The 13,565-nt window shown below is 39.7% G+C and overlaps 1 protein-coding gene and 1 pseudogene across 1 annotated transcript in view; both read right to left on the reverse strand.

Annotated features, from left to right (window-relative positions):
• The window catches only part of LOC101053733 (butyrophilin-like protein 8), a 39,157-nt gene that overhangs the window by 6,644 nt on the left and 18,948 nt on the right, over positions 1 to 13,565 (reverse strand). The window contains exon 4 of the mRNA XM_003944753.4: positions 472 to 585. Within this exon, the coding sequence (XP_003944802.2) occupies positions 472 to 585 (114 nt within the window). The remainder of the gene's footprint in view (positions 1 to 471; positions 586 to 13,565) is intronic.
• Positions 575 to 6,799, reverse strand: LOC141582418 (small ribosomal subunit protein uS14-like; annotated as a pseudogene).

Here is a 13,565-nt window from a genome sequence, read left to right on the forward strand (position 1 = left end):
CAGGCACGCACCACCATGCCCAGCTAATGTTTTGTATTTTTAGTAGAGACGGGGTTTCACCATGTCGACCAGGATGGTCTCGATCTCTTGACCTCGTGATCCACCCGCTTCGGCCTCCCAAAGTGCTGGGATTACAGGCGTGAGCCACCGCGCCCGGCCGCATTAAAACTTTTTAATAGGTGTCTTGGTGTTGTTCATGGAAAATCATCCAAGCTCTATAGGTTCTGAAAATCATTCACTCCCTTATTATTTAACCTAAATGAAGTAGCAAGAGCCTGTCATGGTTGATATTTGCAGGGGGGGAAATGTTAGAATACCATAGAGAAGGATGATAACTTTTTGGGGCCTGGCTGGACCCCTGGAGGCTGGGACTAGAGGAAAAGAAGCAGCTGGGAGGTGGGAGCATCTCTGTTCTTGTCCCCGCTGGAACCGTGAATAAGGTACCAGCCCAGGCTTCTCTCTCTCACTTACCCTGGAATTGGGAGAAGAAAATCTTCAGTCCAACAATACCAAAAAATAGGCCAGAGCAGAGTATTCCCAGTACTTTGACAGCCAGGGCCCATGATACAGGCTGGAAAAAGGTATCTGGAAAACAATCCCACAGACATTTTAGTTATTGGTGAACAGAGGACACAATTCAATTCTTCTTTAAGGACTCATCTTGTTCTCCAAGATAGAAGAAAGAGTTTTCTATAAATTCCCCTATAGGTTTAACACTTTGATTTTATTTTTGTTATAAAATGAGGTAGTGGTTCTATTTATTTTTCTTCTCAACAGATAACGACTGTGCCAACATCATTTATTGAACGGACCTTCTTTTACACACTGATACATGCAATGTCACCTCTGACCCAATAAGTTTTTTATTTAGGTTTGGATTTTTTTCTGGGCTTTCTGCTCTGTGCCATCTGTCTGCTTGTTCATTTTGTGCGAGTAATTTTGAATGGTTTAATCACCACAGTTCTGGGATATGTCTTGGTATAAACTGGACTAAGTCTCCTAACTTCTTATTCAGTTGTGTCTTGGCAATCGTGGCCATTTGCTCTGTGACATAATTTTTTTTTTATGAGATGTAGTCTCACTGTCACCCAGGCTGGAGTGCAGTGGCACAATTTTGGCTCACTGCAACCTCCACCTTCCAGGTTAAAGTCATTCTCCTGCCTCAGCCTCCTGAGTAGCTGGAACTACAGGTGTGTGCCACCACACCCAGGTAATTTTTGTATTTTTTAGTAGAAATGGAGTTTCACCACATTGGACAGGCTGGTCTCAAACTCCTGACCTCGTGATCCACCTGCCTCGGTCTCCCAAGTGCTGGGATTACAAGCATAAGCCACTGCACCCGGCCTGTGACATAAATTTGTGTATTGACTTGTCAAGTTCTAAGGAAATTCTGCTGAGATTTTGAATGAAATTGTATTGAATCTATAGATCAATTCAGAGAGAACTGCTATCTTAAAATATTTTCATCTTCTTGTCTGAAAAAAAACTCTTCCTTTCTTTTATCACTATTATTTAAGTTGACAAATCACATACATATTAATGGGTACAATGTGACTCTTGGATACATTCCTACAATGTGGAATGATTAAATCAAGCCAATTAACACATCCATCAACTCCTTTACTTACCATTTTTATGATGAGATATTTACATCTTTTCTTTTTGTTATTCTGAAATATACAATATGTTATTATTGACTACAGTTAACCTGTTGTTTAATAGGCTTCAAAACATATTCCTCTTGTCTATTTCAATCTTGGCACCCTTTGACCAACAACTCCCCATTGTCCCTTGCCCTCTGCCCCAGCCTCTGATAATATTCTACTCTCTATTGTTATGAGTTCAACGTTTTTAGCATAGACATGTCAGATCATGAGAGATTCATCTTTCTGAGCTTGGCTTATTCACTTGGCATAATGTCCTTTAGGTTTATCTTTGGAGTTACAGACGACCAAATTTCCGTTTTTTTAAAGGCTAAATATTGTTTTCCATTGTATAAATAAATCACATTTTCTATATTCATTCATCTGATGATGGACACTTAGATTGAACTTAGCAATTGTAATACAGCTATCCCTTCAACATATTGATTTCAATTCATTTGCATATATTCCCATAAGTAGGATTGCTGAATCATAGAGTAGGTCTATTTTTAGTTTTTTGAGAAAACTCCATACTGTTTTCTATAATGACCGTACTAATTTACATTCCCACCAATAATGTACAAGAGCTCCTTTTCTCAGCATCTTTGCCAACACTTACCTTTAATCTTTTTGATAATAGCCATTCAAAGAGATGTAAGGTGATACCTTATTGTGGCTTAATTTGCAGTTCCACAATAATTAGAGATGCTGAACATTTCTTCATGTACCTGGTGTCCATTTACTTATTTATTTATTTATGTTTATTTTATGTACAAAGAGCTGTATCATGGTTTTCATTTGGTAGATGCCTTGGATAATCCATTCAAGGAAGATCACTTAGTTCAACTTAATGAAACCTACATCCTTTGTGTACTGACAGAAACACTGCCGGCACATTTTGAGGCCATGTTTTCAGATCAGACCATGCCAGTTTGAGCAGACTCAACCAGAGCAAGAACCGTGAGCGAATTTTCACGAGTGGCTCCAGTAAAGCTACTGGTGACCCATCTTTCTCTCAGAAGTGCAGCTAGGTGAAAGGAAAGAGTGCCAGCATGCACTCTCTCTGTTTTCCACTTAAATATAATTTTGAGAAATGTTTGTTCAGGTCCTTTGCCCATTTTTAAGATCAGGTTATTTTTGTTCTTGCTATTGAGCTGTTTGAATTTCTTATATATTTTAGATATTAACCCCCATCAGCTGTTTGGTTTGCAAATATTTTCTCTCACTCTATGGGTTGTCCTTTGCCTTGTTAACTGTTTTCTTTGCTGTACAGAAGCTTTTTAGTTTGACATAATCCCATTTGTCTATTTTTGCTTCTGTTGTTCACACTTTTTATGTCATATTCAAAAAAACTATTGCCAAGATCAATGTCATAGAGCTTTTCCCATATGTTTTCTTCTAGTAGTTTTATAATTGCAGGCCTTATATTTAAGTTTTTAATCTAATTTGAGTTCATTTTTGTACATGGTGTGAGATAAGGGTTCAATTTCATATGTGTGCATGGGGATATCCACTTGCTTCAACATCATTTATTGAAGAGACTGTCCTTTCTTCATCTTGTGTTCTTGACAACTTTGTCAAAAATCTATTGTTCATAAACACATGAGTGTATTTCTGAACTTTCCATCTTGCTCCATTGAGTGATGTGTCTGTTTTTGTGCCAGCCCCAGGATGTTGTAATTATAATCACTTTATATTTTGAAATCAACTTAATTGTTCTTGCTCAAGATTGCTTTAGTTATCTGCGATCTTTCATGGTTCCATATGGATTTAAAGATTGTTTTTTTCTTTATCTGTGAAAAATGACATCAGAACCTTGAGAGAGACTGTGTTGAGTCTGTAGATAGCTTTGGGTAATATGGACATTTTAACAATGCAAATTATTTTAATTCATAAACATAGAATACATTTTCTTTATTTGTGTTCAATTTTTTTAAGTTTTAGTTTACTTAGTATTGATATAATAATTGTTCATATTTGCAGGGTAGAAAATGGTATTTTGATATATGTATACAATACGTAATGATAAAATTAAGGTAATGAATATATCAATCACCTCAAACATTAATCATTTCTTTAAGGTGAGAACACTTAAAATCCTCTTTTCTAGTTATTTTGAAATATGTAATATGTTGCTGTTAATTAGAATTATCCTACTGTGGCATGGAAGGCTGGAATTCATCTCCTACAATCCCTTTACCCTTACCAGCTGGTAGTAACCACTATTCCACTTTCTACTTCTATGAGATCGGTTTTTTTTTTTGAAATGGATTTTCGCTCGTTACCCAGGCTGGAGTGCAATGGTTCGATCTTGGCTCACCGCAACCTCCGCCTCCTGAGTTCAAGCAATTCCCCTGCCTCAGCCTCCTGAGTAGCTGGGACTACAGGTGCGTGCCACCATGCCCAGTTAATTTTTGTATTTTTAGTAGAGACAGGGTTTCACCATGTTGATCAAGATGGTCTTGGAGATCAGCTTTTTATTTATGTGATACAATGTGAAGTTGTGATACATGTATAAATTGTGTAATGATCATTTCCATCACCCCAAACACTTGTCATGTCTTTGTGGTGAGAACATTCAAAATTCTCTCTTCTAGCTATTCTGAAATATATAATACATTCTTGTTAACTATAGTCACTCTGCTAATAGGACACCAGAACATTTTCCTCCTATCTAACTGTAACTTTGTATGCATTGGTCAATCTTTCTCCATTCCTCCCACTACCCTATTCTCCAGCTCTACCAGTCTCTGGTAACGCTTACTTTTTCACTTCCATGAGATAAACTTTTTGGATTCCATATATGGGTGAGACCATTTGGTATTGTCTTTCTGTGTCTGGCTTAATTTACTTAACATAATGTCTTCTAGGTTCTCTACCTTATGAGATACACTTACTGGATTTACATTTGGGTGAGATCATGGTTTAAGTTACTTAGCATAGGGTCTTCTAAGTTCATCCATGTTGTTGCAAATAATAGCATTTCACTCTTTTTATGGCTGAATAATTTTCCATTTTGTATATACATCATATTTGCTTTTCATTGATTTGTTAATAAATACTTTGGTTGATTCCATATCTTAGCTATTGTGAATAGTGCTGAAGTAAATATAGGAATGCAGATCTCTTTGATATTTCTTTCTGTTGGTTACATAACCAGCAGCTTGATTGCTGGATCTATGGTAGTTTTATTTTTAATTTTTTGAGAAATCATACTGTTTTCCATAATTAACATATTAATTTGAAATCCCACCAATGGTGTGTAAGTGTTCATTTTCTCTACATCCTTAATAATTATCATTTGTTGTTTTGATAATAGCAATTCTAACTTGAGTGATGTTTCATCTCATTGTGGTTTTGATTTGCATTTCCCTGATAACTAGTTATATTGAACAGTTTTTTATATATCTGTTGTTCATTTGTATGTTTTGAGAAATGTCTATAAGGTCTATCATCCCTTTTGTGATTGGATTATTTGGGTTTTTTCACTCTTGCATTGAATCCTGGATATGAATACCTAGTCAGATATATAGTTTGCAAATATTTTCTCCAATTCTGTAAGTTACTTCTTCACTATGTTAATTATTTCCTTTCCTGTGCAAAAGCTTTTCAGTTTGATGTAATCTCATTTGTCTGTTTCTGCTTTTGTTGTCTGTGGTTTTGGAATCATATAAAAAAAATTCTTGCCCAGTCCAATGTCCTAAAGCATTTTTCCTATGTTTTCTTCTAGTAGCTTTATAGTTTCAGGTTTTACATTTTTACCTTTCATTCATTAAGAGTTTATTTTTTGTATATGGTGAGGGAAAGAAGGTTAGTTCATTCTTCTGAAAATGGATACTAGCAAATGCCGCACTATTTTTTGAAGAGCTTGTCTAACATATATTCTTGGCACCTTTCTCAAAAGTGAGTTGACTGTAAATATGTGGATTTATATCTGGGTTTTGTATTTGGTCTCATTCTTCTATGTGTCTGTTTTTATGCCAGTACCATGCTATCTTGGCTACTACGTTTTTGTAAGTCCGTCTGTTCTAATATGTAGTTTAAGTCCAAAGTTTTCTTATTGTGTTTCTAGATTACCTTTTCATTGCTGAAGGTGGAAATTGAGGTTCCCTGCTTCTATGGCATTGTAGTTTATCTCTCCTCATAATATTTTCTAATTGCTTCAATGTTTTGTGCATGTAGATTTACAATGGCATATGTTCTTGGTAACTTGATCCTTTATTATTATATAAGGACCTTTTTCTCTTTTTATAGTTATTTACTTAAAGTCTATTTTGTCTCAGGTAAGTATAGCTACAACTGCTTTTTTGTTTTGTTTTGTTTTCATTTGCATGGAATACCCTTTTCATGCCTTCACTTTCAGACTTTTGTGACCTTACTAGTAATGTGAGTCTCTTATAGACAGTATACGGTTGATTTTTAAATTCATTCAGCCACTTTATGTATTTTAATTGGAGAATTTAAGCCATTTACAATGAAGGTTATTCATAGGGACACTATGTTTTAGTTTGCTTTGTAGATCTTTCATTTTTTCTTCTTCTCTAGCCGTCTTTCTTTGAAGTTTGATGGTTTCCCACACTTGCATGTTTTGAGTCCTTTCTTATTTATTATTTGTGCAATTGCTGTGGCTTTTTTTTTTAAATTATACTTTAAGTTCTGGGATACATAGGCAGAACATGCAGGCTTGTTACATAAGTCTACACGTGCCATGGAGGTTTGCTGCACCCAGCAACCCGTCATCAACATTACATATTTCTCCTAATGCTATCTCTCCTCTAGTCCCCCAGCCCTTGACAGGTTCCGGTGTGTAATGTTCCCCTCCCTGTGTCCATGTGTTCTCATTGTTCAACTCCAATTTATGGTTTTGTATGGTTGCATAGTATTCCATGGTGAATATGTGCCACATTTTCTTTATCCAGTTTATCACTGATGGGCATTTGGGTTGGTCCCAAGTCTTTGCTATCGTGAACAGTGTTAGGATCAACATATGTGTGCATGTGTCTTTATAGGAGAATGATTTATAATCCTTTGGGCATATACCCAGTAATGGGATTGCTGGGTCAAAAGGTCTGGTTCTAGATCCTTGAGGAACCACCACACTGTCTTCCACAGTGACTGAACTAATATACACTCTCACTAATAGTGTAAAAGTGTTGCTATTTCTCTACATCCTCTCCAGCATCCGTTGTTTCCTGACTTTTTAATGATTGCCATTCTAACTGATGTAAGATGGTATCACAGTGCAATTTTGATTTGCATTTCTCTAATGACCAGTAATAATGAGCTCTTTTCATGTTTCTTGGCCACGTGAATATCTTCTTTCGAGAAGTGTCTGTTCATATTCTTTGTGCACCTTTTGATGGAATTGTTTTTTTCTTGTAAATTTGTTTAAGTTCTTTGTAGATTCTGGATATTAGCCCTTTGTCAGATAGATAGATTGCAAAGATTTTCTCCCATTCTATAGGTTGTCTGTTCACTCTGATGATAGTTTATTTTGCCGTGCAGAAGCTCTGTAGTTTAATTAGATCCCATTTGTCAATTTTGGCTTTTGTTGCCATTGCTTTTGGTGTTTAAGTCATGAAGTCTCTGCCCGTGTCTATGTCCTGAATGGTATTGCCTAGGTTTTCTTCTACGGTTTTCATAGTTTTAGGTATTACATTTAAGTCTTTAACCCATCTTGAGTTAACTTTTGTATAAAGTGTAAGAAAGAGGTCTAGTTTCTGCTTTCCGCACATGGCCAGCCAGTTTTCCCAACACCATTTACTAAATAAGGAATCATTTCCCCATTGCTTGTTTTTGTCAGATTTGTCAAAGATCAGATGATTGTAGATGTGTGGAGTTATTTCTGAGGCCTCTGTTGTGTTCCATTGGTCTATATCTCTGTTTTGGTACCAGTACCATGCTGTTTTGATTACTACAGCCTTGTAGTATAGCTTGAAGTCAGGTAGTGTGATGTCTCCAGCTTTGTTCTTTTTGCTTAGGATTGTCTTGGGTATACAGGTTCTTTTTTGGTTCCATATAAAATTTAAAGTAGTTTTTTCTACTTCTGTGAAGAAAATCAATGGTAGCTTGATTGAGATAGTATTTAATCTGTAAATTACTTTGGGCAGTATGGCCATTTTTATGATATGATTCTTCCTAACCGTGAGCATGACATGTTTTTCCATTTGTTTGTGCCCTCTCTTGTCTTTTTGAGCAGTGGTTTGTAGTTCTACTTGAAAAGATCCTTCACATACCTTGTAAGTTGTATTCCTGGGTATTTTATTCTCTTTGTAGCAATTGTGAATGGGAGTTCACTCATGATTTGGCACTCTGTTTATTATTCGTGTATAGGAATGCTTTTGACTTTTTCACATTGATTATGTATCCTGAGACTTTGCTGAAGTTGCTTATCAACGTAAGGAGTTTTTGGCCTGATACAATGGAGTTTTCTAAGTATACAATCATGTCATCTGCAAACAGAAAAAAATTGAATTCCTCTTTTCCTGTTTGAATATTTTATTTCTTTCTCTTGCCTGACTGTCCTGTCCAGAACTTCCAATACTATGTAGAATAGGAGTGATGAGAGAGGGCATATTTGTCTTGTGCTGGGTTTCAAAAGGAATGCTTCCAGCTTTTGCCCATTCAGTATGATATTGGCTGTGGGTCTGTCATAAATAGCTCTTATTATTTTGAGATATGTTCCATCAACACCTAGTTTATTGGGAGTTTTTAGCATAAAGCGGTGTTGAATTTTATTGAAGGCCTTTTCTGCATCTATTGACATAATCATGTGGTTTTCATCATTGGTTCTGTTTATGTGATGGATTATGTTTATTGTTTCATGTATGTTGAACCAGCTTTGCATCCCAGGGATGAAGCCAACTTGATCATGGTGGATAAGCTTTGTGATATGCTGCTGGATTCAATTTGCCAGTATTTTATTGAGGATTTTCATATTGATGTTCATCAGGGATATTGGCCTGAAACTTTCTTTTTTTGTTGTGTCTCTGCCAGGTTTTGGTATCAGGATGATGCTGGCCTAATAAAACGAATTTGGTAGGATTCCCTCTTTTTCTATTATTTGGAATAGTTTCAGAAGGAATGGTACAAGCTCCTCTTTGGTACCTCTGGTAGAATTCGGCTGTGAAACTGTCTTGGATCTGGCCTTTTTTTGGTTCGTAGGCTACTGATTTTTGCCTCCATTTCAGACCTTGTTATTGGTCTATTCAGGGATTTGAATTCTTCCTGGTTCAGTCTTGGGAGGATGTAAGTGTCCAGGAATTTATCCATGTCTTCTAGATTTTCTGTTTTATTTGTGTAGTGGTGTTTATAGTATTCTCTGATGGTAGTTTGCATTTCTATGAAATTGGTGGTGATATCCCCTTTATCATTTTTACTGCATTTATTTGATTCTTCTCTCTTTTCTTCTTTATAAGTCTGGCTAGTGCTCTATCTATTTTGTTGATCTTTCCAAAATAGCACCTCCTGGATTCCTTGATTTTTTTTGAAGGGTTTTTTGTGTCTCTATCTTTTTCAGTTCTCCTCTGATCTTAGTTATTTCTTGTCTTCTGCCAGCTTTTGAATTTGTTTGCTCTTTCTTCTCTAGTTCTTTTAATTGTGATGTTAGGGTGCCAATTTTACATCTTTCCCGCTTTCTGATGTGGGCAATTAGTGCTATAATTTTTCCTCTAAACACAGCTTTAGCTCTTTCCCAGAGATCTGGTACAATGTGTCTTTGTTCTCATTAGTTTCAAATAACATTTCTGTCTCAATTTTGTTATTTACCCAGTTGTCATTCAGGAGCAGGTTGTTCAGTTTCCATGTAGTTGTGCAGTTTTGAGTGAATTTCTTAATCCTGAGTTCTAATTTGATTGCACTGTGGTCTGAGAGACTGTTTGTTATTATTTCCATGCTTTTGCATTTGCTGAGGAGTGTTTTATTTCCAATTATGTGGTCAATTTTAGGATAAGTGTAATGTGGTGCTGAAAAAATGTATATTCTGTTGATTTGAGGTTGAGAGCTCTGCAGATATCTGTTAGGTCCACTTGGTCCAGAGCTGAGTTCAAGTCCTGGATATCCTTGTTGATTTTCTGTCTTCTTGATCTGTCTAAGGTTGACAGTGGAGTTTTAAAGTCTCCCACTATTATTGTGCAGGAGTCTAAGTCTCTTTGTAGGTCTCTAAGAACTTGCTTTATGAATCTGGGTGCTCCTGTATTGGGTACATATATATTTAGGATCGTTAGCTCTTCTTGTTGCATTGATCCCTTTACCATTATGTAATGCCCTTCTTTGTCTCTTTTGATCTTTGTTGGCTTCAAGTCTGTTTTATCAGAGACCAGGATTGCAACTCCTGCTCTTTTTTCTTCCCATTTGCTTGGTAATTTTTCCTCCATCCCTTTATTTTGAGCCTATCTGTGTCTTTGTACGTAAAGGAGTCTCCTGAATACAACACACTGATGGGTCTTGATCCAGTTTGTCAGTCTGTGTCTTTTAATTGGGGTGTTTAGCCCACTTACATTTAAGGTTAATACTGTTATGTGTGAATTTCATCCTGTCATTATGATGCTAGCTGGTTATTTTGCCTATGAGTTGATACAGTTTCTTCATATTGTTGATGATCTTTATTGGTATGTTCCTGCTCACACTGTTTTCTTCCTTTCCATATTTAGTGCTTCCTTCAGGAGCTCATGTAAGGCAGACCTGGTGATGACAACATCTCTCAGCATTTGCTTCTCTGTAAAGAATTTTATTTCTCCTTCACTTGTGAAGCTTAGTTTGGCTAGGCATGAAATTCTGGGTTGAAAATTCTTTTCTTTAAGAATGTTGAATATGTGGGGGGAATAGGGAAGGGAGAGAGTGGGGGATAGGGAGGCTGGGGAAGGATAACATGGGGAGAAATGCCAAATATAGGTGACAGGGGGATGGAGGCAGCAAACCACATTGCTATGTATGTACCTATGCAACAATCCCGCATGTTCTGCACATGTACCCCAGAACCTAAAGTGAAATAATATATATACATCAATGTTGAATATTTGCCCCCACTCTCTTCTGGCTTATAGGTTTTCTGCAGTGAGATCCATTATTAGTTCGATGGGCTTCCCTTTGTGGGTAACCCGACCTTTCTCTCTGGCTGCCCTTACCATTTTTTTCCTTCATTTTAACCTTGGTGAACCTGATGATTATGTGTCTTGGGATTGCTCTTCTTGAGAAGTATCTTTGTGGTGTTCTCTGCATTTCCTGAACTTGAACGTTGTCCTGTCTTGCTAGGTTGGGGAAGTTCTCTGGGATAGTATCCTGAAGACTGTTTTCCAACTTGATTCCTTTCTCCCTGTCACTTTCAGGTACACCAATCAAATGTAGGTTTGGTCTTTTCACATAGTCCCATATTTCTTGGAGGCTTTGTTCATTCCTTTTCATTCTTTTTACTTTAACTTTGTCTTCATACTTTATTTCATTAAGTTGATCTTCAGTCTCTGATATCCTTTCTTCCACTTGATCAATTCAGCTATTGATATTTGTGTATGCTTCACAAAGTTCTCATGTTGTGTTTTTCAGTTTCATCAGGTCATTTATGTTCTTCTCTAAACTGTTTATTCTAGTTAGCAATTCCTCTAACCTTTTTTCAAGGTTCTTAGCTTCCTTGCATTGGGTTAAAACATGCTCCTTTAGCTCAGAGGAGTTTGTTATTCCCCACCTTCTGAAGCCTACTTCTGTCAATTCATCAAACTCATATTCTGTCTGGTTTTGTTCCCTTACTGGTTAGGAGTTGTCATCCTTTGGAAGAGAAGAGGCATTCTGGTTTTTGGAATTTCAGCCTTTTTGTACTGGTTTTTCCTCATCTTCATACACTTATCTATCTTTGGTCTTTGATGTTGGTGACCTTTGGTTCAGGTTTCTGTGTGGACATCTGTTTTGTTGATGTTGACGCTATTCCTTTCTGTTTGTTAGTTTTCCTTCTGATAGAGTGGCCCCTCTGCGGCAGGTTGGCTGGAGTTTGCTGGAAGCCTACTCTGGAGTTTGCTGGAAGCCTACTCCAGGCCCTCGGTACCACTAGTGGAGGCTGTAGAACACCAAAGATCCTTTCTCTAGAAGCTTTGTCCCAGATGCCAGCTAGAACTCTCCTGTATGAGGTGTCTGTCAACTCCTGCTGGGAGCTGTTCACTGTTAGTCAGAAGGCACAGGGCTCAGGGATCCCCTTGTGGAGGCAGTCTGCCCCTTAGCAGAGCTTGAGCACTGTGCTGGGAGAGGCACTGCTCTCTTCAGAACCAGCAGGCAGGAACGTTTAAGTCTGCTGAAGCTGTACTCACAGCTGCCCCTTCCCCCAGATGCTCTGTTCCAAAAAGATAGGAGTTTGATCTATAAGCCCCTGACTGGGACTGTTGCCTTTCTTTCAGTGCTTCCCTGCCCAGAGAGGAGGAATCTAGAGAGGCAGTCTGCCTACAGCAAAATTCCTGCGGCTTTGTCTACTTTGTGAGGGGAAAACCACCTGCTCAAGCCTTAGTAACGGTGGGCACCCCTCTCCCCACCAACCTCCAGCATCCCAGGTCGACTTCAGACTGCTGTGCTGGCAGCAAGAATTTCAGTTCTGTGGATCTTAGTTTGCTGGGCTCTGCAGGGGTGGGATGCACTAGGGTAGACCACTTGGCTTCCTGGCTTTAGCCCCCTTCCAGGGGAGTGAATAGGTTCTGTCTGGCATTCCAGGTGCCACTGAGGTATGAAAAAAACCTTCTGTGGCTAATTTGGTGTCTGCCAAATGGCTGCCCAGTTTTGTACTTGGAACCTAGGGTCCTGGTGGTGTAGGCACCACTCTGCTTCGGCTGTCTGTGGGCCGCACCCACTGTCTAACCAGCCCCAGTGAGATTAGTCAGGTACCTCAGTGGTAGCTGCAGACCAGAGCTGTTCCTATTTGCCTTCTTTTGTTGTGTTTACCATGAGGCATCCACAAAATATCTTATCCTTATAACAGGCTATGTATTCTGATAACTTTAAACAAATACAAAAACTCTACACTTTCACTCCTTTCCACTTTTTATGATTCTGATGACACGATTCACATGTTTCGTAATTTGTATTTCTTTACGATTTATTTTAGCTATAGGTGCCTTCAAACATTTTTGTCTTTTGGAGAGCGAGCTGAGCTCCGGGCGCCGCTGAGGGTAAGAGCAAGGAGCAGGCCGGGCGCGGTGGCTCAAGCCTGCAATCCCAGCACTTTGGGAGGCCGAGGCGGGTGGATCACGAGGTCGAGAGATCGAGACCATCCTGGTCAACATGGTGAAACCCCGTCTCTACTAAAAATACAAAACATTAGCTGGGCATGGTGGCGTGTGCCTGTAATCCCAGCTACTCAGGAGGCTGAGGCAGGAGAATTGCCTGAACCCAGGAGGCGGAGGTTGCGGTGAGCCGAGATCGCGCCATTGCACTCCAGCCTGGGTAACAAGAGCGAAACTCCATGTCACAAAAAAAAAAAAAAAAAAGCGAAGGCGCATCCGAGAGACTCGGCCGCTCTGCGCCGGCCGCCACTGGGACCCTCGCCCTCACCCGGGTCGGCCGCCCTCCTGTCCCCACCTTCCCGGCCACCGCGGGCGGGTGAGAGAACGCTGAGGAGGCGCGGGAGGGTCTGCCTCGTCCCGGGGCGTGGGGCGGGGGACCCCCAAGGTGTTGGGGGGGGTCCCAGCCGCAGCGACACCTGCGGGAGCCGGCCGGGTCCCCCGCCTCGCCGCCTCCGCGGCCCCCCGCCCGGTCCGCAGCATCTTGCCCCGGGGTGTAGGAGCCGGGGCCCCGGCCGAGCTCTGCAGCCACCCCGCGGCCGGGGGTCGGGGACCCCGCTGTGGAGCGGCGGCGACGGCGGCGGAGAGAGCGGGACCCACCGCGGTCCTTTCCGCGCCTCCCTGCTCCCCTCGGCCCCCTGGGGGGTCTTCTCCCTCCGCCGGACTCGGG

Source organism: Saimiri boliviensis, chromosome 20, assembly GCF_048565385.1.
Source record: "Saimiri boliviensis isolate mSaiBol1 chromosome 20, mSaiBol1.pri, whole genome shotgun sequence".
Taxonomy (NCBI): Eukaryota; Metazoa; Chordata; class Mammalia; order Primates; family Cebidae; genus Saimiri; species Saimiri boliviensis.